The 23,933-nt window shown below is 40.3% G+C and overlaps 1 protein-coding gene across 1 annotated transcript in view; it reads left to right on the top strand.

Moving 5' to 3' along the window:
* gpat3.L (glycerol-3-phosphate acyltransferase 3 L homeolog) overlaps window positions 1–23,933 on the top strand; it is a 253,658-nt gene that overhangs the window by 209,471 nt on the left and 20,254 nt on the right. The window contains 1 exon segment of the mRNA NM_001094023.1: window positions 1,472–1,557. Within this exon segment, the coding sequence (NP_001087492.1) occupies window positions 1,472–1,557 (86 nt within the window).

Here is a 23,933-nt window from a genome sequence, read left to right as displayed (position 1 = left end):
TAAAGGCAAAATTTGGGCTTAACTTTTCCAAAGTAGCCTGAAGTTCTCTTTTGATGTGACTTCAGAAAAACAAAGTACCACATCGGTTTCCACTTTTATCTCTTGTGTGAAAACATTGGAGGAGATTAGTTGCCTGCAGAGATTTGTCTCAGGTGACATCTCCTCATGTGTAATTGCCCTTAGGGTAAGGGCAAACGCTAAGATTCAGGCGAGATGTAGTCACCCAGCAACAAATCGTCTCTTCTTTGGGCGACTAATCTCCCCAAAAAAAGCCTTCCAGCTGGCTAAAATCTAAATCGCCGGCGGGATGGCGCTCGGAGCGCTTCATTTTCTATAGTAACCCAAAGTTTCCTTGTGAGGCCATGGGGCAAATTCACTAAGATGCGAAGTTGCGCCAGGCGCAACTTCGCCGCACTTCGTCAGGCGTAGTTTCACCAGCGCTTCGCAAATTCACTAAAATCCGAAGTTGCGCACAGGGGTAGCGTAAGGTTGCGGAGTTGCGCTAGCGTTGATTCGCTATATAAAGCGAAGTTGCGCTAGCGAAGGCTAATTTGCATACGGCGCGAAATTCAAATTTCAATGGAGGAACACGTATCTGCACTACAAATGCCTAGAAAACCTTCAAATCTGCAAATAAAATTTTTATTTTGCCCTACACATGTGCCCACTGTCTAGGTAAGTTGCCATGAGTCAGGAAATGTAGGGGGGAGGAAGGGGAGCCCCAAAAAATTTTCGATCTTTTTCAGCCTATCAGCCATCATGTAGAAAACACGCCAGCGTTTTTTGGGACTTAGAAAAAAAATTGACTTTTTTTTAAACAATCCCTATCTACTCTATTGCGCTTCGCCAGGTCTGAGGTGGCGAAGGAAGTCTAGTGTAAAAGGTAGCGTTCAGTACACTGCGCAAGTTAGTGAATTTGCGTAGTTTCGTCGCTAGCGAAGATTCGCCTGGCGTAAGGTTGAGAAGTAACACTAGCGAAACTACGCCAGCGTTCGTTAGTGAATTTGCGCAGTAGCGAAAATGCCAAACGCTAGCGAATTAACGCTAGCGTTCGGCGCTTCGCGCCTTAGTGAATTTGCCCCCATGTCGGGCAACTTCGAAAAAACGAAGCGCTAGAAATGCCATCTGGCTGGCGATTTAGATTCTAGCCGACCGGAAGACTTTTCGGGGGGGATTAGTCACCAGAAGAGGAGGCGATTTGTCGGGAACCCCAAACCTTAGCATGTGCTCTTACCCTTACTGTGCATGCACACCCAGCAAGGAGTCTCAGAAGAGAACAAACAAGCTAAAGACTATCAAGATGTGGTAGTCTTACAGAAGTACATTGGGCCATTGAATCTTATTTCAAGCAAACTTCATAATCTTTTTTATCCTGTATTTTTTTTTTAACAGATGCTTACCCTAAGTAGCAATTGTTATTTTTTTGAAGGTTTTGTATATCACATTTAAATTCATTATTTTTCCACTACAGGAACCTGCATCAATAATACATCCGTAATGATGTTCAAAAAGGGAAGTTTTGAAATTGGAGGAACCATTTACCCAGTTGCAATAAAGGTAAAAATATCACAATAGTGAATTGTTTGCAGTTGTGATAGATATGTCATCTGTGTATTCTAAAGAAAATTGTTAACTTTAGAAACACTTTTTTCAGTTCAGTTGTTTTGAGGTTGTTCACCAGAAATATTTTTTTTCAGTTGCTTTATTTTCACCATTTTTACAACATTGAAGTTTAAAGTCTGTCTCTGGTGTTTTTGGTAACTCAGTAGCAGATTCTGAACTGTTCATATTTGCTACCTTAGTTGATACATTTCTCAGCAGCATCTATGGAATGTCAGCAACTATTGTATCAGCAGCTAATGTAGCAATTCTATCAGCTGCCTTTAAAGGGGTTGCTTACCTTTGAGTTAACTGCTAGTATGATGTCGAGAGTGATATTCTGAGACATTTTGCAGTAGGTTTTCATGCTTTATTTTTTGTGGTTTTTGAGTCAATCTTTTTATTCAGCAGCAGTTTGCAATATCTAGTTGCTAAGGAACAAATTATTCTAGCAACCTAGCATTGATTTGAATAAGAGACTGGAATATGAATAAAAGAGGGCCTAAATAGAAAGAAGAGTAATAAAAAGTAGCAATGTCAATATATGTGTAGCCTTACAGAGCCTTTGTTTTAAGATGGGTCATTAACCCCTGTTTGAAAGCTGGAAAGAGTCAGAAGAAAAGGTAAATAATGGAAAAACTTTAAAAAAACAAATAATGAAGATCAATAGAAAAGCTGCTTGGGATTGGTCATTCTATAACATACTAAAAGATAACTTAAAGGTGAACCACCCCTTTAATGAAACTCAGGGATTCAGCTCAGCAGGGCCAATGATAAGAAATATATCTACTTAGTGCGTGGCTCTCTTTTTCCCTTCCCCTCACTGATTTTCATATGCAAATTAGGGTTGGGATTCGGTTCCGTATTTGGCCAAATCTTTCACAAAGGATTCAGGGGTTCGGCCGAATCCAAAAAAGTGGATTCGGTGCATCCCTAATATCTCAGTATGTATCAATTCAGAACAGTTTACTGATTCAGTGAACTCCCAGAGCTGCTTCAGAAAAACATAAGAAAATGAAAATTTAAACTTTCAAAAAATGTCACAAGTACAACTGAAAGTAATTTTAAAAAGTGTTTCTGGTGAACTATCTGAAAACAAGAACACTGTAAAAAGGGTTGAAAGATGAACATCCTTTTAAATGAAATGGCCATTATGTGTACATGTACTTGCCATCAAACTGCCTGTCAACAACTTTCCATTTGTATTTAATCCACATTGTAAAGAAAAATAATTGCTAACCTGCTAGAAAATCACATCTTCCTTCCCTTTAAAGGCGACATATATCATACTTTTGAACTAAGTCTTAATCAATTCCTTTTGTGTTAAAATTGAATAAAACGTTTTGTTTAATATACCTTTTGGGTCCACTTTCCCTGATATCTTTGTATTTCATATCTTGCTCCTCCCCTTCTCTTGATATCCTGTGCTGGTATCTGTGCAGCCGGCCGTCTACTTTTTCACTGTCTTTTTTTTCTACAAGCAGAAGCCACTGAGAAGGATTGGGCGTGCATAGGGGGAGGCGCTGGTTATCTATGTAATCTTGGAGCCACGTCAATCATGCCGGGTCCTTCTCAGAGCTGCTTGTGCTAGTCCCCGCCCAGCTTCTCCTGTGCACAGGCAGACAGCAACGGAGCGTGCGTGAAGATCATCTTTGAATAAGTGCTGGCTACTAGTGAGTGAAGAGTGCTTTACAAACTGGCTCATAATCATTTGCACAGATTTAAGGGTAGCGCAGATGTAAGAGTAGCATAGCCGTTGCCATAGTAACGCTCCCTGTACGTGAAGTGCTGGCGCTCACAGCTCTGAGGCAATAGCAGCAGCGACCCTTTGAGCGCTGACACTGTGTCAGCAAAGAGAACAGACATTCCCCTGTCAGTTTGATCTCCTTCAGCTTGTTACAGAACATAGTGCCCACACTTGCCGCTCATCAGATGCCCCTTGCACTGCCACTGCATCCCAAATTGCACTTTGGTGCAACAATTTAAGCAGAGCAGCAGCTCAGAAATCCGAGACACGGGCTGAAGCCACAGTGTTAGGATCAGAGATGAGCTCTCTGACATGGGATAGGCACCCGCACATGCCGAGCCAGAGGGACAGACCACCCTCCTGCCCTTGCTCTGCTTTTCGACTTGTCTGTCTGCCAGGAAGGGAAAAGTGGGGAATGTTTTCCTGTCAGGCTACAGATTCCTGTCTATTTGTCTGTTTGCTCACTGTTCTCCTGTTTGCCTCTCTGTTTTTTACATATATGTTGTATACTTACATATGTGTTCATTAAATTGGAGTTGTGCTACTAACTAAATGATTTAACTGAATTATTTGAGCAACTGAACTTGATGGGTGTGTGTCATATTCATATGTTGAAAACTAAGTACAGCCACATATTTTACAAAAAGACATCCAGTAGTCAGCAGCAGCTTTAGAAGTAGCATATCCACTGGCCAGTACAAACACACAGGCAGGGAGATGGGAGGGGTTTTCCAAGCTACAGCAGAGTACAGCCTGTCAGTCAGTGCTGTGACCATTTCCTGTGAGAGAATGAACAGACACTCCCACCTCTCAATTCAGCCAAGCTTCTGATGTGAGAGGTTCTCATTGCTGCTCTGATATAATGACACTTTTAGCAGGTAAAATGCATTCAAAACCTTTTTTTTTCCTGCATCATTACATTGTTTGAGTAAAGATTAATCATATATCTAAATATGAAGGCAGGGCCGGACTGGGAGTAAAAAGCAGCCCGGGCAAAAAGATCAAAGCAGCCCATATGTAAACATGCATTGGTCTTGAACTCATCCACTCATATATTGGAGTTAAAACAGCAAAAAATTATGTGCATAAAGAGCTGCTTTTCTCACTTAAGTGTAATTAATGTAAAATATGTGAAAGATTCTGCAGCCTTGTGCCTTTATATGGTCACAGAACAACCCCTCAGTGACTTCTAATATCCTTATCATTTACAGTAGGGGGTACATTATCCCTTATAATACATGAGTGATACTCAGAGTTCCCTGTATAACTCAGCCTGCAGCCTTGTGCCTTTATATGGTCACAGAACAACCCCTCAGTGACTTCTAATATCCTTATCATTTACAGTAGGGGGTACGTTATCCCTTATAATACATGAGTGATACTCAAGAGTTCCCTGTAAAACTCAGCCTGCAGCCTTGTGTCTTTATATGGTCACAGAACAACCCCTCAGTGACTTCTAATATCCTTATCATTTACAGTAGGGGGTACGTTATCCCTTATAATACATGAGTGATACTCAGAGTTCCCTGTATAACTCAGCCTGCAGCCTTGTGCCTTTATATGGTCACAGAACAACCCCTCAGTGACTTCTAATATCCTTATCATTTACAGTAGGGGGGTACGTTATCCCTTATAATACATGAGTGATACTCAAGAGTTCCCTGTATAACTCAGCCTGCAGCCTTGTGCCTTTAAATGGTCACAGAACAACCCCTTAGTGACTTCTAATATCCTTATCATTTACAGTAGGGGGTACATTATCCCTTATAATACATGAGTGATACTCAGAGTTCCCTGTATAACTCAGCCTGCAGCCTTGTGCCTTTATATGGTCACAGAACAACCCCTCAGTGACTTCTAATATCCTTATCATTTACAGTAGGGGGTACATTATCCCTTATAATACATGAGTGATACTCAGAGTTCCCTGTATAACTCAGCCTGCAGCCTTGTGCCTTTATATGGTCACAGAACAACCCCTCAGTGACTTCTAATATCCTTATCATTTACAGTAGGGGGTACATTATCCCTTATAATACATGAGTGATACTCAGAGTTCCCCCTATAACTCAGCCTGCAGCCTTGTGTCTTTATATGGTCACAGAACAACCCCTCAGTGACTTCTAATATCCTTATCATTTACAGTAGGGGGTACTTTATCCCTTATAATACATGAGTGATACTCAGAGTTCCCTGTATAACTCAGCCTGCAGCCTTGTGCCTTTATATGGTCACAGAACAACCCCTCAGTGACTTCTAATATCCTTATCATTTACAGTAGGGGGTACATTATCCCTTATAATACATGAGTGATACTCAGAGTTCCCCCTATAACTCAGCCTGCAGCCTTGTGTCTTTATATGGTCACAGAACAACCCCTCAGTGACTTCTAATATCCTTATCATTTACAGTAGGGCAGGTGCACCCAGGTTATTTGTCATTCACATCAGTCCAACCTATGTCACACAGTGCGTGGGCATTGAAAATAATGTAGGAATACTTGCTTTTTCTGTGTTTGCTGTTTTAATTGGGAGATCTCAACACACAAACTAACTCTTGGTAGCGAGTACTTGAATGATTATATTTTTATGTGATATGTTTATCACTTTAAATATGTGTATATTTTTAAGGTCATACATCAACATCAGTTTTAGTTGCTGCTTAGTTATAGACGTTATAATGAGCCTATAATGGGTAGTATAAGTAAGAAAAAACAGGTCACTTCCTAGCTGGGCCTGTTACTGTTGCTTTGTCAATTTATTTTTTTATTTGTTACTGGGACCTTTTATTTTTAGATGGTACTTTTCTTTTTGTAGAAGAAGACATGAAAGCTTAGAAGGTGAAGGAAGTGAGGGGTTAACTTATGTTTCCTGTCGTTTATTTTGTCAGAACTTGGATAGGGTTACATCATTCAAAACATTTATTTCTTGTCCACAGCCAATACATAGAATAGTTTCACCTATAATCTAGTGATAAAAGCTGCTAAATATTACAGTCAGCTCACAGTTGATGATGATCACGATAAAAAAATTAGATTACACTGGCCACTCACTTACATACAGTTTAAGATGAAAGGTGCACCTCCCCCAGTAGTTGAAGTCAATCTACGGAAAGCATAACAAAGTACAAAGTAGAAGCACAGTTCTGTGCTGTGTCTGCTGCTTCTCCCCACCGCTGGCTGCAGAAGGCAATAAATAAGCAGACAGGCAGCTCAGGAGCCTGCTGTGCGGTTGACTGAGGAGCAGTCCGGCGCTGCCACTGCTTCTGCTTCCGGTTTCTGTGACTTAAGAATCACCGCCCACTCTGCCCTGCTTTGCGCATTTAAAGGAGCAGTCACGCTTTTGTGCATGTTCAACTTCTTAAAAATCTTGCGAGCGGCCCACTTCAGCTAAATATAAAGCGGCCCCTCGGGAATTTGCCCGAAAGTACAGATTGCCAGTCCGGGCCTGTATGAAGGTTATGCAAAATGTCCCCTTTAATAAAAATCCTATCGTAGGGCATATGCATGCGTACGTCAGTGTGCCTGAGCTCTGCGTGATTACATTCAGGTCATGATACATATGATTTTCCTGAATGTCAACAATTTCCTTTACTCATTCTCCTTCTTGATCTGTGCCCAAATACCATTGCTGACATTTACTGATCCTCCTTCTTGACCTGCACCACCAATAGGATAGCTTTTCTTTTACCATAGCAGTGCAACACAAGTCTCTGCTTGTCTGAGTTTTGTAGCAATTCAGAGGAATTGTCACAAAGAGGGGCCAGGGAAAGTTTTCTGATCTGGTGTTTCAGGAGGGTGACTTATGGCAATAATTTGGTAACAAGCTTTTAATGTACAGTTTTGTTCTCCTTTAATAATTTTTTCTCTGGAGAGGTCTGCAAACAAAACATACATGTCATGAAACTCTCTTGACAGTAATATTACATCCACATATAGTTTTACAAAGTACAAATTCTGAAGTACTCAAAATGAGCAAATAAAGTCTATTCTCCAAGTTATTCTAATAACTGGAGCTGCACATATCCTATGGTCATGACCATTGCCCCATCCACAGATAAGTGGCAATAGGGTAGTGCACAATTGGGTCAATTGTGCCTTCCATTGGAAGGCACCTCTCTAGGGCATCCCTAAGGATAGCCTTTTAAAAAAATAGGATGACCATCTGTATCTTTTTTTAAAGGTTTTTATTAAAGGGATACTGTCATGGGGAAATTTTTTTTTTCAAAATGAATCCGTTAATAGTGCTGCTCCAGCAGAATTCTGCACTGAAATCCATTTCTCAAAAGAGCAAACAGATTTTTTTATATTCAATTTTGAAATTTGACATGGGGCTAGACATATTGTCAATTTCCCAGCTGCCCCAAGTCATGGGACTTGTGCTCTGATAAACTTCAATCACTCTTTACTGCTGTTCTGCAAGTTGGAGTGATATCACCCCCTCCCTTCCCCCCCAGCAGCCAAACAAAGAACAATGGGAAGGTAACCAGATAACAGCTTGACAAAATGTCTAGCCCCATGTCAGATTTCAAAATTGAATATAAAAAAATCTGTTTGCTCTTTTGAGAAATGTATTTCAGTGCAGAATTCTGCTGAAGCAGCACTATTAACTGATTCATTTTGAAAAAAATGTTTTCTCCCATGACAGTATCCCTTTAAGGATAATAACAATTTACATAGCAAAAATATAATCTTTCACAGCATCTCATCATTAAGAGAAAATAGTTGAAAAGTGAATGGGAATGAGAAGGTCTATAGGTAGGGAGAGATAAAGAAAGCAATAATAGTCGGGGTCTGTCTCTTGCAGACACCTAACTTGCAATTTACATGGTTACTGTTTTGCAATTTAAGGGGTCCCAGGGTAAAATAAGGTGTAGTGGGTAACCTTAGCTTGGTTAACAAAAAATATGCTTCCAATAAGCACTTCTTAAACCACCCTTAAATTTAAGAACCATCATCAAGCAGGAATCAAACTTTAAAGATCAACAATTAAGCATCAAGGGGCGGAGCTAGCTAGCTCACGAGATGGACGTGAAATAATCGCAATCCGGTAAACCGAGTCATTCTGTGACTATTAAAACCAAGGATCAGCTACTAACATTGGCGAGAAAGAAAAAGGGTTGGCCTCAACAACTCGAGGTATACTCTGACCTCTCCGGTGCTACGCTCTTAACCCTTTCCCTGCCAGCCGTTTTGTCCTAGATGCGAACATCTACTGCCAAGCAGTTTTAGATATTTTGCACTCTTTCAATTTAAGGGCCTTTCCTGGGGCGGTCTTTTAGTTCACCCAGGAAAACAATATATTGTTTTTTTCAGGACAACCTGAACTTTCAAAATATGCAAGAATTTTGGTGTAATTCTACTTCTGTAAAAAAAAAATAGGCCTCTAAGTGTCTAATAAAATGAAAAAAATCATGTTTCACAAAGAACAATCACATATATCAGAAAGATCATTTATTTTATGTACGAGAACAGAGCCGATTTGGAAAGGTCTATGTCTCCTGAATGCGGCAATACCAAATATATAGAGTTTTATGGAGATTTCTCACTTGTATAGCTCAAAATCAAGTGTACAAGCAGTACACTACCAAATCACCGCTCCCCAAACGGCATACTTCTGATTTCAAGGCCAAACATTCCACTAACAGTAGGTTTACCCTAGAAAACTACCCATTATTAGAAAGAACAGATTCTGGTGAATCAAAAATGGGTAAATATATCTTTGTACTCCAAACTACCAAGTTGCAATTGTTCCCTAAATTTATAATGTTTTATAGAAATTGGTGAAGTTTTTTAAAAATGACCTCAAAGCTTCCACTCTACAGCATCATATCTCCCACACATCATTAGGTATCAATGCAAAACCCCCCAAATATAAAAGCCTGGGGTCCATTGAACAGTTTGATGCCCAATATGTATAGGTGTACCCAAGCATGTGGTATATAGGGGTCCTAAAATGTAGACACCTCATTTGAGCTATCAGTTCTGTAATTCCAGATACTGCAAAATCAACACATTTACATAGTTTGGGGGGGGTGGGGTCAAAGTTAGAAAAAAGTACATTCACCCCAGAAAACCATATAGTTTCGGAAAGTACACATTCCCCCGAATCCAAATTGGGTATGCATGTCTTTCTACTCCAAAGCACCAAGCCGCAAACCCTTACTACATGGCAATTTTGGTGCCATTTTCTAAAATCACCTCAAAACTTCCAACCTGCAACATTGTATTTCCAACATACTATTATGTATCAATATAAATAACCCGAAATATGAAAGCCTGGGGTCCCCTGAACAGTTTGATGTCCAATATGTATAGGTGTACCTAAGCATGTGGCATATAGGGTCCCAAAAATGAAGACACCCCATATGGTCTGTCATTTCAGGTTCTGCAAAATCAACACATTTACATAGTTTTGGGGGGGGGGCAAAAGTAGAAAAAGGTAAGTTCACCCCAGAAAATCATATATTTTCAGAAAGTACATATTCCCACGAATCTAAATTGGCTATGCATGTCTTTGTACTACAAAGTACCAAGCCGCAAACCATTCCTAAATTTGGAGATTTTGGTGACATTTCCAAAAATCACCTCGAAATTTCTACCCTGCAGCATCGTATTACCCACATACTTTTAGATATCAAGAGAAATCACCACAAATATGAAAGCCTAGGGTCCTCTGAACAGTTTGATGCCCAATATGTATAGGTGTACCCAAGCACGTGGCATATAGGGGCCCCAAAAGGAAGACCCCCATATGATCTGTCATTTCAGGTACTGCAAAATCAACACATTTACATCGTTTTGGGGGGGGGGGGCAAAGATAGAAAAAAGTAAGTTCACCCAGAAAACCATATATTTTTGGAAAGTACACATTCCCACGAATCTAAATTTGGTATGCATGTCTTTGTACTACAAAGTACCAAGCCGCAAACCATTCCTAAATTTGGTGATTTTGGTGACATTTCCAAAAATCACCTCAAAATTTCTAACCTGCAGCATCGTATTACCCACATACTTTTAGGTATCAAGAGAAATCACCCCAAATATGAAAGCCTAGGGTCCTCTGAACAGTTTGATACACAATATGTATAGGTGTACCCAAGCACGTAGCATATAGGGGCCCCAAAATGTAGACCCCCATATGGTCTGTCATTTTAGTTACTGCAAAATCAACACATTTACATAGTTTTGGGGGGGGGGGCAAAAGTAGAAAAGGGTAAGTTCACCCCAGAAAACCATATATTTTCGGAAAGTACACATTCCCACGAATCTAAATTGGGTATGCATGTCTTTGTACTACAAAGTACCAAATCACAAACCATTCCTAAATTTGGTGATTTTGGGGACATTTCCAAAAATCACCTCAAAATTTCTTCCCTGCAGCATCGTATTACCCACATACTTTTAAGTATCAAGAGAAATCACCCCAAATATGAAAGTTTAGGGTCGTCTGAACAGTTTGATGCCCAATATGTATAGGTGTACCCAAGCACGTGGCATACATATGGTCTGTCATTTCAGGTACTGCAATTGTTTTGGGGGGGGCAAAGGTAGAAAAAAGTAAGTTAGCCCCAGAAAACCATATATTTTCGGAAAGTACACATTCCCGAAAACCCAAATTGGGTATGCATGTCCTTGTACTCCAAAGTACCAAGTCGCAAGTCTTTCCTAAATTTGGCGATAAAAGCAACGGTTTTTACATTTTTGAAAATCGCCTATAAATATTGCAATTGGCCGCATTTATCTCACCCAATTTCTTGCATGCAATTGTAAAATAACATAAATATTGATGCCAAGGGACTACTGAACAGTTTGATGCCCGATATGCATTGATATACCAAGGCAGCTGGCTTGTGCGGACCCCAAATAAAAATAGTGCATATGAGTTTTTTCTGCTGCTGATTCGCCTTCTGTGAACATAGACCATTGACTTTATTTTATGTGCCTCAAGACCCTCCTAACAGCAAAGATCCCCCAAAACCATATGTTTTTGGAAAGTACACATTCTGACAAATCCAACAAAGCTAAAGATGTCTTTCTACACCAAACTACCAAACTGCAAAGCTTTTCTAAACTTAGAGGTTTTTACATTTCTGAAAATTGCCTAAAAATGTTGCAGTTTGCCGCATTTTTCACACACAATGTTTTACTTACAAAGAAAAATCACCCTAAATATGAACGTCAGAGGTCTAATGAATAGCTTGATGCCCAATATGCATAGATTTACCAAAGTATGCGGTGTGTACGTTCCCCAAATGAAAAACATGCATATGAATTTTCACACTAGCCAACTAAGCTGCTGAAAACAGTACCCTGACTTTGCGTTATGTGTTGTAAGATCCCCAAACTGTAAAAAGCCCCCAGAACACCATATATTTTTAGAAAGTACATATTCTGATGGATCAAACAAAGTAAAATATATCTTTCTATTCCAAGGCACCAGACAGCAAAACTATACTAAAGATACATAAGGAAAAATAATACAGGGATAAAATTGCAATAAAACTACAAAAATTGTGTAAATCGATGAAATAACAAAATGACTGATCCAACAGCATAATTAGTGGCCAAAATCGATTACCCAATAGTCATGCTGCCAAAAAAAACGTTTTTAGGGGTAAAAAAACACAAATTAGTAAAATGAAAAAGTAAAAAAATAAAAAAGCCCTCTTTGTGAGTTTTTTTGTGTATACATGTGTATACACTTTTAAAAGTGGTGTGACAGTGTGTATATACGTGTGAAATAAAGTGCAAATAAGTGTACATAACTTTACAAAAAAAAGAAAAAATCTTTACTGAAATGAGTGTGTAAATGTGTAACTGTGTATAGATCTATACCAGTGTAGTCACATTTAAAGGTAACACACATGCACCCAGCATTGGTTGGATATTCTTGATTTGCACTGGTGCTCCGTCACAGGCAACCACAGGGTTAACAGCAAAAAGCAGAATACCTGCTATTCAATCTTTATTGTGCATTCCACACGACATGTTTCGGGCAGCAAGGGCCCTTTCTCAAGTGAAAAAAAAAGAAAAAATCTTTACTGAAATGAGTGTGTAAATGTGTGACTGTGTATAGATCTATATCAGTGTAGTGTAGTGTGTAGTGTGTAAAATAAAGGCCACTTACCATTGCTGGAGCAGGAGGGACAGTCAGATTGCTCTTGAGCAGCGTGTGTGCTGAGTCACTGCAGCCAGGAAGTGCGTGGGAGCCGCCAGTGAAGCAGAAAGAAGAAGGAAGACGGAGGAGCTGGTAAGTTGCTTCTTCTTGCGATTTTAGGTCGGCCCTGTGACAATCCTGTTGCAGGACCGACATGACAGCCCCCTAGCCTTGTTGCCCAGGGGGCTGTCAGCACTGCTAAGTCTCTGCCAGAACGCACTAGGTACGTTCTTGGCAGTTAAAGCCCTTGCCTGCCAGAACGTACAGTGTACGTGCTTGGCAGGCAAAGTGTTAAAGCATAAATCCTACCAAGAGATCACAACAGCACTACGCCAACACAACATCCCATACCGCTGGGGGTACCCGGTGAAACTTATTGTACTATGAAACGGCAGCCCTTCCACCCTCGCATCCCTGGAGGAGGCTAAGAAGGCACTCATCAGATGGAACATCATGCTGGGGCTAAAGGAGCGGAGACCCAATCAGAGAAACTCGCCACAATCAACACCCAGTAAAGTCGCTAAGCTTTGGAACTCTGTCCCAGATGGCTAAATAACATGACTAAAACCTGTCTCATCATTCTCATGATCCTGCGGAACTGCATTCCTGAAGCCAACTAAGCATTGTGCAGGTTCATTTATGTATTCTCCTTGCCTGAGAAAAATTAAATTGTAGGGAGAACCCGGTAAACACCAACCAGTTTATACCCCACCTTAGCTACCCCCCAGACTCCTAAAAGTTACATCCTGGAGTCAATTTCTGTGGTCCCTCACATGCAAACCACAAATGCTCAATTTTGTGTTTATTACTGTTTACTGAAGTTAATGTTTTACTTGCAATGTTTTGAACAGCCATGATGCCAGCCTATTATTGTTACTAATGTGATTAAAGGTTTTAAGCTTAGAAGGCGAAATGATTGCCTTGGCACCCAAAATGGTACGATTTTACTCCCTTAATGCTAGGGGACTGAACTCCCCTCACAAATGCAACAAAGCACTTTATGATGCATTTAAAGTGAAAGCTGATATCCTCTTCTAACAAGAAACTCTTTTTTATTAAAATAATCCGTCGAGGTTTTTTTAACAAACATTATCCATCTGCCTTTCACGCCTACTCTCCTAATAAAACCAAGGGAGTCTCGATTCTTATAGGGTCTAGAGTGCCATGGCAGGTGTCTAGGGTAATCGCTGACCCCTCAGGACATTACTTAGTGATACGATGCAACCTGGGAAATACTGACTTTACCCTGATCAATTTATATGTCCCAAATGAAAATCAGGTCCGATATTAAGCTAAAACATTACAAAAATTGTTACGGTATAGAAAGGGTAGAAGTATAATAGCCGGGGACTTCAGTGCACTCCTGGATCCTATTCTAGACACTCGTAGACTGAACCCACTCCCCAATTTAACTTCACTAAATGCCCAGGCAAAATAAATTAGAGATATACTCCATCTTCATGCACCAATAGATGTTTGGAGAGCCAAAAATCAGAGAGAGAAGGACTACACTTTTTTCTCCCTCAGACATAACACACACACAAGGATAGACATAATCTTAGCAGACCCACAAACACAACCCAAATATCCAAAACTTGGATTGGTCTTCGTACTTGGTCAGACCATGCCTCTATATGTATTGAACTTTGGCCCCTGACAATAGGCAAGGAAGACGGTTGTGAGACTCAATTAGTCATTAATATTAAAACTGGAATCTAAGAAGCTTCTAGAAGAGAAAATCAAACAATATTTCCAGGAGAATAAACAACCTGCAACAGACCCCAAACTTTATGGCTTGCTCATAAATCTGTTATACGTGGGGAATTAATCTCCATGGCCAAAAGATTTAAAAAAAAAACCACGAAGATAAGCAATACATACAGCTAGAACAAAAACTCTCGGACTCAGAAAGGAAATACTTAATCCTACCCACCCCTATAATTAAACAAGAATTAGTAGAAATTAAACTAAACTTAATGAAATTTCTTACAGCAAAATGCAATATAGACTCAAACTTTTAAGGCAATTCTATTATACAAGGCCAATAAACCATTGGTTTCCCAACTTAAACAAAAGCAAGCCAAAAATAGAATAGCCTATATTTCCACACCCATAGCCAAATTAACTGACCCCCAAACAAATAACGGATCATTTTGCAAATTATTATGCTAAACTCTACAATCTACAAAATGATCTATTAGAGTCCCACCCCACGGGTGCTCTAATATGCCAGTATTTCCAGGATTTACAGCTTCCCCACCCCATCCCTCAAATAACCTAAACCTAAATAAAGATATCTCACAAGAAGAAGTGGGACAAACAATTAAGGAGCTTAAAATTAGCAAATCTCCAGTGGAAGATGGCTACACTAACCTACATTATAAGCAGTTCAAACAAGTACTCCTACCACACTTAACCTGCCTCTACAATAATATTAAAGGAGAAGGAAAGGTTAAAACTAAGTAAGCCTTATCAGAAAGGTCCATCTAAATATACCAGTAAACCCCCAAAGTATTGCTGCTCTGAGTCCCATGTCAAAAGAAACACTGCATTTCTTTCCTTCTATTGTGTACACATGGACTTCTGTATCAGACTTCCTGCCTTCAGCTTAAACCTCATTGCCCTGGGCAAGAGCATGCTCAGTTTGCTCCACTTCCCCCCCCCCTCCCTTCTCTGCTGTAATCTGAGCCCAGAGCAGGGAGAGACTCAGGCAGGAAGTGATGTCACACCAAGTTAATACTGCAGCTCCTATCCTAAACAAACAGAGAGTTTCTAGAGCTTTTTACTCAGGTATGGTAAAACATTCTACAGAATAAATATAGCATTCTAGCTGGCACTATTGCAGCTAATCTATTGCCAATAAAATGCCTCCATAGCTTTCCTTCTCCTTTAAAGAAACAGGCCAGATCAAGCCCAAAACCAGATAAATCTACAGACTTATGCCAGAACAATCACCCAATTGCACTGTTATACACGGATTTGACATTTATTCTAAAATATTAGCAACTTGACTAAACTTATTGCTCCCCACCTTGATAAATAACTACCAGGTAAAATTTGTTATGGGTAGACAGGGATCAGATGGTACAAGGAGGTTCCACAGTTTATTAAACAATCAAACATACCAAACAACCCACTGTACTTCTTGACTGCAGAGAAGGCGTTCAACAGGGTTAATTGGCTCTACATGAATGAAACACTCCAACAGTTTGCCCTTGGCCTCACATTTATTAAAGCAATTAAGCTCTTGTATTCATCTCTGACTGCCAGGGTGGGTACCTCGGGGGCCCTGTCGAATGCCTTTTCTATCACTAATGGGACTCGTCAAGGGTGCCCTGTCTCCCCATTGATATTTGCCCTGATGGCTGAACCACTGGCCCAGAAAATTAGAGTGGACCTAGACATTGGTGGTATAATGACACAGCTAGGTACACAGAAAATAGGTCTGATTCTCCTAATTGCAGTTTTATACTTTGCAAACTCTCTAAAACCGTTTGAAAGACTGAAAAACACAATCTCAGGCCTACCAATAATATGTCTACCTACAAATTAAACATTGGCTTCGCTCCCTAAACAAGGACTATAAAACCATGCGACCCAAAACCTTTATGGAATATCTCTGTAAGCAGAGTTGGAATGGAAAGCGACTTATTTCTAACTGTTACAAACAACTCTTAGCCCAGGATCCTAATAATAAGCTTTCGTATAAGTGTAAATGGGAACAGGATCTCCAAAAAACCTTTACCATTCAGCAATGGCAAAAAATCCTGGCAGCACCCCAAGGTGCAACAAAGTGTACAAACCACAGAGAAGCTCATATTAAGCTAATCTACAGATGGCACGCGTCACCGGTACGGATTTCCAAAATAATACCACATTATCCCGAGTGCTGCTGGAGGGGTTGCGGTGCCCAAGGATCCCTATTACATATGTGATGGGAATGTCAAACATTCACTCCACTTTGAAAACCAATCTTTCAGCTAACAACACAGCTCCCCATGGAACCTGAGGTGGCCCTGTTACAGCTGTATTCAATAAAACTCAACAAACCAACAAGGCGACTACTATTTCATGTATTTAACTCTGCAACCACTTTGATTGCACAGCATTGGAAAACTTCCACGCAACCAACTCTTCAGGAATGCAAAGCATGTATAGACATTAGGTGCTCCATGGAAAGGGCAGTGGCGGAGAGGGAGAATTCTCTTTAGGTTTATCAGGCGATTTGGGAATGTTGGCATAATTACAAAGTATTACAGGTACCACCCGGACAAGAGACTCTAGGCCTGGGCAACATATAGGCACGATGGCTGATCTGTTCAATCTAAGTTATATGTGTTATGTATTTGACTTAAAAATAAATATATAGTACTAATACAGATACTTTTGATACTAAGGTGTGGAGACTGTAATGGTAACCAAATAGAAAAGAATGCCAATACCTGTGGTTGCAGCAAACGGGGTGATCCCAAATTTATTCAATGGTGCTATACAACACTTTTCAAATGATCATATGTTTCGGGACCGCATGGCCCTTCCTCAGTGATACCCAACCATAGAGATTGTGCACATTTATAGACAATTAAACAGCGACCTCTAGTGGTGGTCGTTGATATACAATTCTTAAAACAATTGTGTAACTGTTCTTTTCCTAATAATGTATCAATGTCCATTTTGCAACAGCTGTCCATGTACAAAATTAACACGGTTAATCACCTCCTACTAATAAAAATATTTATAAAAATACAATACCAAAAACTTTGTTTACACACATGTCCATTTTTTTCTGTTTTTTATAATTTTTGTTTCTAGTGGGGGAGATGTCTCTATCTCATTTCCATATTGGAGGGTTTTATGTTTCTCATTCTATGGCTGTAAGGAAAACATAAAAAAGTTAATCATTTAATAGTACTACCGCCTCAAGTTAAAGAAAACAGTTCAATCCCCAACTCTCATTCAACTCCACTTGTTCACAAGTGGAATTTTTAATTGTCGGCCTTTCTATCTGCCGAGGGAATTTACTGCAGTACTAGTGGTAGCTGTGTACTTGCCTCCTTGCTCAAATGTTAACCTGGCACTAGGAGAGCTGTACGAGGCTATCAACAAGCTTCAAACAACACACCCGGATGGATTTATCGTTGTTGCTGGTGATTTCAACCACGCAAACCTGAAGTCAGTGCTTCCCAAATTCTTTCAACAGGTGAACTTTGCTACGAGGGGAGAGAACTGTTTGGACAAAGTCTACATGAACGTGCGCGGTGCCTACAAAGCCTTCGTGTGCGCCCACATAGGTTCCTCCGACCACCGGACAGTGATGTTATCACCCACATACACATCGCTGCTCAAATGCACAAAACCAGCCTTAAAAATCATCACAGTCTGGCCGAGTGGAGCTGTGGAAGCACTTCAGGACTGTTTCGACTGCACAGATTGGAACATGTTCAGGGAGACTGCTACCCACAATGGCTCCATCAACTTAGAGGAGTACACATACTCTGTGACCTGCTACATCAACAAATATATAGAGGATGTTACCATCTCCAAAACTGTCACCACGAGAGCCAACGAAAAACCCTGGTTTACAGCAAAGGTTCGTGCACGGCTAAGAGAGAGAGATGCCGCTTTCCGATCAGGGGACAGAGTTGCTCTTAAAATAGCCAGTGCCAACCTCTCTCGAACCATCCGACAAGCAAAGGAGGAATACACACTGAAGATTCAAAATCATTTCGACAACTCAAAAGACTCATTCAACTTATGGCAAGGCATTCAGGCTATCACACAGTACAAGCCTGCGCAGAGCAGCAGCGACGAAGACGCCACACTCCCAGATGAACTGAACAAGTTATATGCATGGTTTGACGCGCTAAACAAAGAGCCTGTGAGGAAAGCCACGCCTCCTCTCACTGACCAAGTCTCACTGAATGAATCTATTAAATTGTATTCTATATAACACCATTTAGGCTTTCAACCTTCCCAAAACTCTGAGGGTTATTTTTATTTAAGACATTATCTGCCCTGTAAAATGTGTACCCTTGTTGCTTGCAATGTAGGTTGGTAAAGAATACCTACAGATTACCTCATTTAAAGTTTCTTAGCAGTTGCTTTTGTTGTAGCCTTAGCAACTTGGCCATGCCTCAGGCCATCCTGAGAACATGTCAATACATACTGGTACATATCCATATGTACCTACTTTAGGCAGTTGGCTGTATTCTATTTGTAATCTCTGGAAGGGTTATTCTGGTTTAGCAAAGTGCTGTCTTGGAGATTTGACTATCTGACCAGGATTATGACGTAAACAGGTAACACAAGAAAATACATATTTTGCAACAAATGCTGGAAACCCAGGTGCTATCCAACTTTTCTGAACTGAAGCAGCCATTGCATTCTTACCTGAGTGCGCAAGTCCATGAGTTAGGTGTGCCATCATAGCATACACTGTTTTTGATAGACAGTATAATACACCATTTCTCCATAGACCCATGTCATCCTTGGAGGCTCCCAGCTTTGACCACTTTCCTTTTTCCATCGGAGGGGCCTAGTCCTGTATTGTAGCCAGGATATCCATGTCCAACGGCCATTTGTGGTCTTTCTGGATGCAATTTACTGTCATTATAGGCAAGAGGGCAACTGACTTGGCTCTCTCGTCAGCTTTTGCATTTCCTTGTAGCTTCTGGAGTTTGAAGCTTTGTGTGCGCTTATACTTTAAGAATGGCTACCTCAGTTGGAAGCTGTAATGCTAACAATAGCTGTTTTACTCAATTTGTATTTGTATTCTTATTTGGATTACCTGATGATGTCATAACATTTCTGGCCCTCCAAATCAGAAGATAGTCGAGACAAATACCAATACAGTACCTGCTATCAGAAAAGATGTTTGCCCTTTGACCTTCTGCTAGTATGCATGCTGTGATGAGTGCTTATAGCTCAGCTTCTTGAGCTGACATATGTGGAGGTAGATTCTGCTGAACTAAAACATCAAACACATGTTACAACAGCATATGATATTTAGCATCCTCAGTACAGTAGCGAGAACCATCAAAAAACAATTCACAATAAGGATTTAACAAAGGTTCATTTTTTTCATTATCAAATCCATGTACCTCACTTTGTCAGGGTGTGTGAAGCATTTGATGTATCCCAATGTCTTTACAGATTTGTTGAATCTATCTGCAATATCTGAAATGGGTACATTAATTGTACATATTTGGCTGCGATAGATAAGAACCCAGGGCAAACCACACTCTTGATACTGCATCACACCTCCCCCTTTTTGAAATGTGGGTGAGACCATGTGAGGCAGCAACCAAATATGGTAACAGAGCACGGGGTGCGACAGGCCAATCGCCTAAGCGCAAAAAAGAAACATCACCTTCTGGAGTTTTGCAACCTGCTTTGGTAGTCAGATTAGGCACTACCGGATGGGATGCAATAACAACTTTAACTGCTGTGAGATCCTGAACAAAACGCCACTCATTCTTGCCGGGCTGTTTAATTGGCAAGATGAGCTGATCTTGTGAATTAACTCTCCCCTGTCAAGTAACCCTTGAATGACTGGGTGAATCCCCTCTACTTGCGCCCTGGACAGTGGGTGCTATGGGATTTTGGGCAGGGGGCCCCATGGGTCTACTTGTTTGGAATCAGGTGGAATGGATGACATCAATTAAATATCTGTCGGTGATAAAGCCCATACATCACCTAGGACACATTGTAATTCGGGAGGTATGGAAGGTTCCTTCTTAGACATTTCTTTTAGTGACAGATGATTTGCTGTATCTGGGGCATTAGTCATCTCAGACACTTACTGAGGTGGGACAGAAACACACAAACTCAATCTGGAATGCAGTATATGGTACACCCTAGTTTACAAAGGATGTCCCTACCTATGAAACTGTCAGGGATGGGGGCACTGATAAGAAAGGCAGCTTGTGTAGATACGGGACCCCTACTTGGGCTGGGTTAGCAGGGTTAGTGTCCCAATCCACTGTAGCTAGCAGATGTTGGTAATCCACTGGCCCACACACATGTTTGATTACAACTAACATATCAGTCCAATTAGGGTTATGGGCACTATGGATAAACAAGAGTTCCTGTCCAAATTTGTGTGGATTAGAACGTCTTGAAAAATCCTTCTAAGATTTGGTGATGTCCATGGAATGAGCTTTCTGTCTGTGTTAATGAGATGTGCTGCCGGGACGCCCGCCACCCCCCCCCTTTTTCTCTGCGGCCAGGGTAGAGCTTGGGGCTGAGAACTGCCTGTATCAGCGCTGCTGTTTTCAGCACTGAAAGATAAATTGTCTCTTCTCACTATTCTCTATTTTCTAACTTAACCCTTCTACTAGCTTCCTCTGATTCTACGGCACTTTCCTGACCTTCTTCTATGTCACTTACCTAAATTCTTCTATGTCACTTACCTGACCTTCTTCTACTGCACTTTCTGATTCTTGCTTTCCCCTGCTCTGATTACGGGAAACATTCCTAGCATAAGGAGTTGATGGCTCTATGTATGCCATATGAGTTACAACCACTCAACTCTTGTGGGGCTAGAGCTTCTAATACATCATTTTAACATTCCCATTTGATTCGATTATTCTTTGTTCGGACCAAAATTCTTTGTGTAAGCATTTAGCAACTTTGAACCACGCTTCAACGGTCTCTACAAGACCCTTATCATTATGATGTACAGAGACAGAGTTGTATCAGCGTCCTATCGACGTCCGGATACCACACGCATTAATCATCTAATTCTACTCTCTCGGAAAGAGAATATCACAAAACATAAAACACAATCCGGGTAATAGATAGCTCTATACAGGTTCAATAAAGAGCTGCAGGCAAGCAAATACCTGTTTTTGCTGGCTGCCAGGAGTCGATTTAGACAACAGGGATGAACAATAATAGCAGGTTTGACACGAGTAAGAAACAAAAAAAAAAAATAGGTCTTCCCGTGTCCCGGAGGTGATCAGTCTCCGTACCATCCTCTATTGGTCGACCTGTGTCCTTTGTATCGGCTGATGAGCAGTCAGAACCTGCAGCCTCACTATGGGCATCAAAATTGATAAGGACACAAACAGTCCTGAAGATATCTATTCCCATCCTAATTAGATTATGGGTGTACACCAGAAGAACCACACTGACACAAGATGTTCAGTATAGAAAAAGCTTCTCCCCATCCTGCTATTTTATCTACCTATGGGTCTACATAAAATCCCCCTGTGGGACTACATCTATATACATATTGTTTACATGTTTCATCAGGTTCAGGAGGTGGTAGACTATTAGAAGTTTTACCTCCCATTGTATTAGTAAAAGATAGGAGAAGGTAATACACCTAACTATATTATAGATAGAGTGTAATGATAACGTGATTTACAGAATTCCTTATGAAATCTGCTTGTGTGTTATTTCTACACACTCAATTTCTGTTCCGGGCTAATAACCTAATTCTCGGACTCATGAAGCTTCACAATGTGATAGAAAGAAATAGCCTGTCTCTGAAATGTCAGAGCTTATGAATCTATTATGGGTATAAGGGGGCAAGTCGATTTAAAAGTTGGCGGAAACAGAAAAGTAGAGGAGAGTCATGGAAATATCACAATAATCGAGTTAGCCATTAACAACAATCATATGCAATAAACATGAACACATAAAACGCATGGAAGGACGAATCAGTCAGTAAGAAATGATCTCCGTACACAACCTGAGAATTCCCTATATCTTAACTAACTACCTTGGGATTCTCTACAACCTGTCTTGACCACAAGACTTATATAAACCTGTCTCTACATTGAGACTATTTCAGCTGCTTAACCTTTCCCTTGAAATATACCAAAGGGATCGGTATAACGGAAAGAGCCAAGGGTAAGAGAAAAAACCCTTCAGTTCAGACAGCGATCCTACTTACCCTTGGATTTCCAACCGAATCCCACTTCTGATACCAGAAACTGTTAGGGAATAAACCTTGACTGTGCTTTCCTTGCACTGTCCCTGCAGCTACGAGTCGACTCGATTTATTCCTGTGTACTGGCAGACCATCTGATATCATTCCTTCCAGGTGCGCTGATCAGGGAACTTGCAAGAACGACACAATACATTTGTGTGTTGCAAACAAGTTCAGTTTATTGAAGGTCAAACATAGGCTTATATAGGTTATAAGTAAAGACGTCCCAATATAGTGACGTATCAGCATAGTTATTAGCATAGTATACTGTATGTCTGTAATAGGTATATCCTTCAGGATGGACAAGATAGAAAAAAGAGACAAATATGTGCATGCGCATTAGCTAAGATATTTTGGCTGAGGCAAGCTGATAATATTGTTTATAGTACATGATGATACTTATGCAAGGTTGTCTAAGAAGAGACAGTACAGGGTTGTACAGAAAAACAAGTACAGAGGCCTACAAGGGTCGGCACGTAGGCATGATAAACCTTCAACTGTATATTCGTAGACTGCTGAGATGACAATAAAGTTTACTTTGACTTAGGGGCCATATCCAAAATCACTCACGCTTCAGCAGTTTTTTTGTCAGTGTTGGTGTATCCAGATTTAACCTCTTCTAACACTTGCCACCGTAAATGAGCGACATTGTGTCTACACACTGTCCAATGTTGTCCGACAGAGGTAATCTTTGAGTGTAGACACAATGTCGCACAATTACAGTGGCAAGTGTTAGAAGAGGTTAAATCTGAATACACCAACACTGACAAAAAACTGCTGCGGCGTGAGTGTTTTTGGATATGGAAGCTAGGTACCTTAGCCCCTAATGGATTGAATGAGAGTTGGGGATTGAACTTTTTTCTTTAACTGGAGGCAGTAGTACTATTAAATGATTAACTTTTTTATGTTTTCCTTACAGCCATAGAATGAGAAACATAAAACCCACCAATATGGAAATGAGATAGACATCTCCCCTCTAACCGTACTGTAGTCAGTTAGTAACTGCTAGTATTTTTCTAGATAAAACACTGTTTTTGTGAATATGTATTATAGTAAGTAACATTATGAGATGCAGTCAGGTCATATAAGAATGGGTTAAATTTGCCACTGGAAACAAAAATTATAAAATAACAGAAAAAAATGTACGTGTGTAAAAGTTTTTGGTATTGTATTTTTATAAATATTTTTATTAGCAGGAGGTGATTAACCGTGTTAAATTTGTATATGGACTGCCGTTGCAAAATGGATATTGATACATTATTAGGAAAAGAACATTGTTACACAATTGTTTTAAGAATTGTATATCAACGACCACCATTAGAGGACGCTGTTTAATTGTCTATAAATGTGCACAATCTCTATGGTTGGGTATCACAATGCGGTCCCAAAACATTTGATCATTTGAAAAGTGGTATAGCACCATTGAATAAATTTGGGATCACCCCATTTGCTGCAACCACAGGTATTGACATTCTTTTCTATTTGGATTCAC

This window comes from Xenopus laevis, chromosome 1L, assembly GCF_017654675.1.
Source record: "Xenopus laevis strain J_2021 chromosome 1L, Xenopus_laevis_v10.1, whole genome shotgun sequence".
Taxonomy (NCBI): domain Eukaryota; kingdom Metazoa; phylum Chordata; class Amphibia; order Anura; family Pipidae; genus Xenopus; species Xenopus laevis.
Note: the sequence above shows the minus strand (reverse complement) of the source record. Positions and strands in the feature narration are given on the sequence as shown.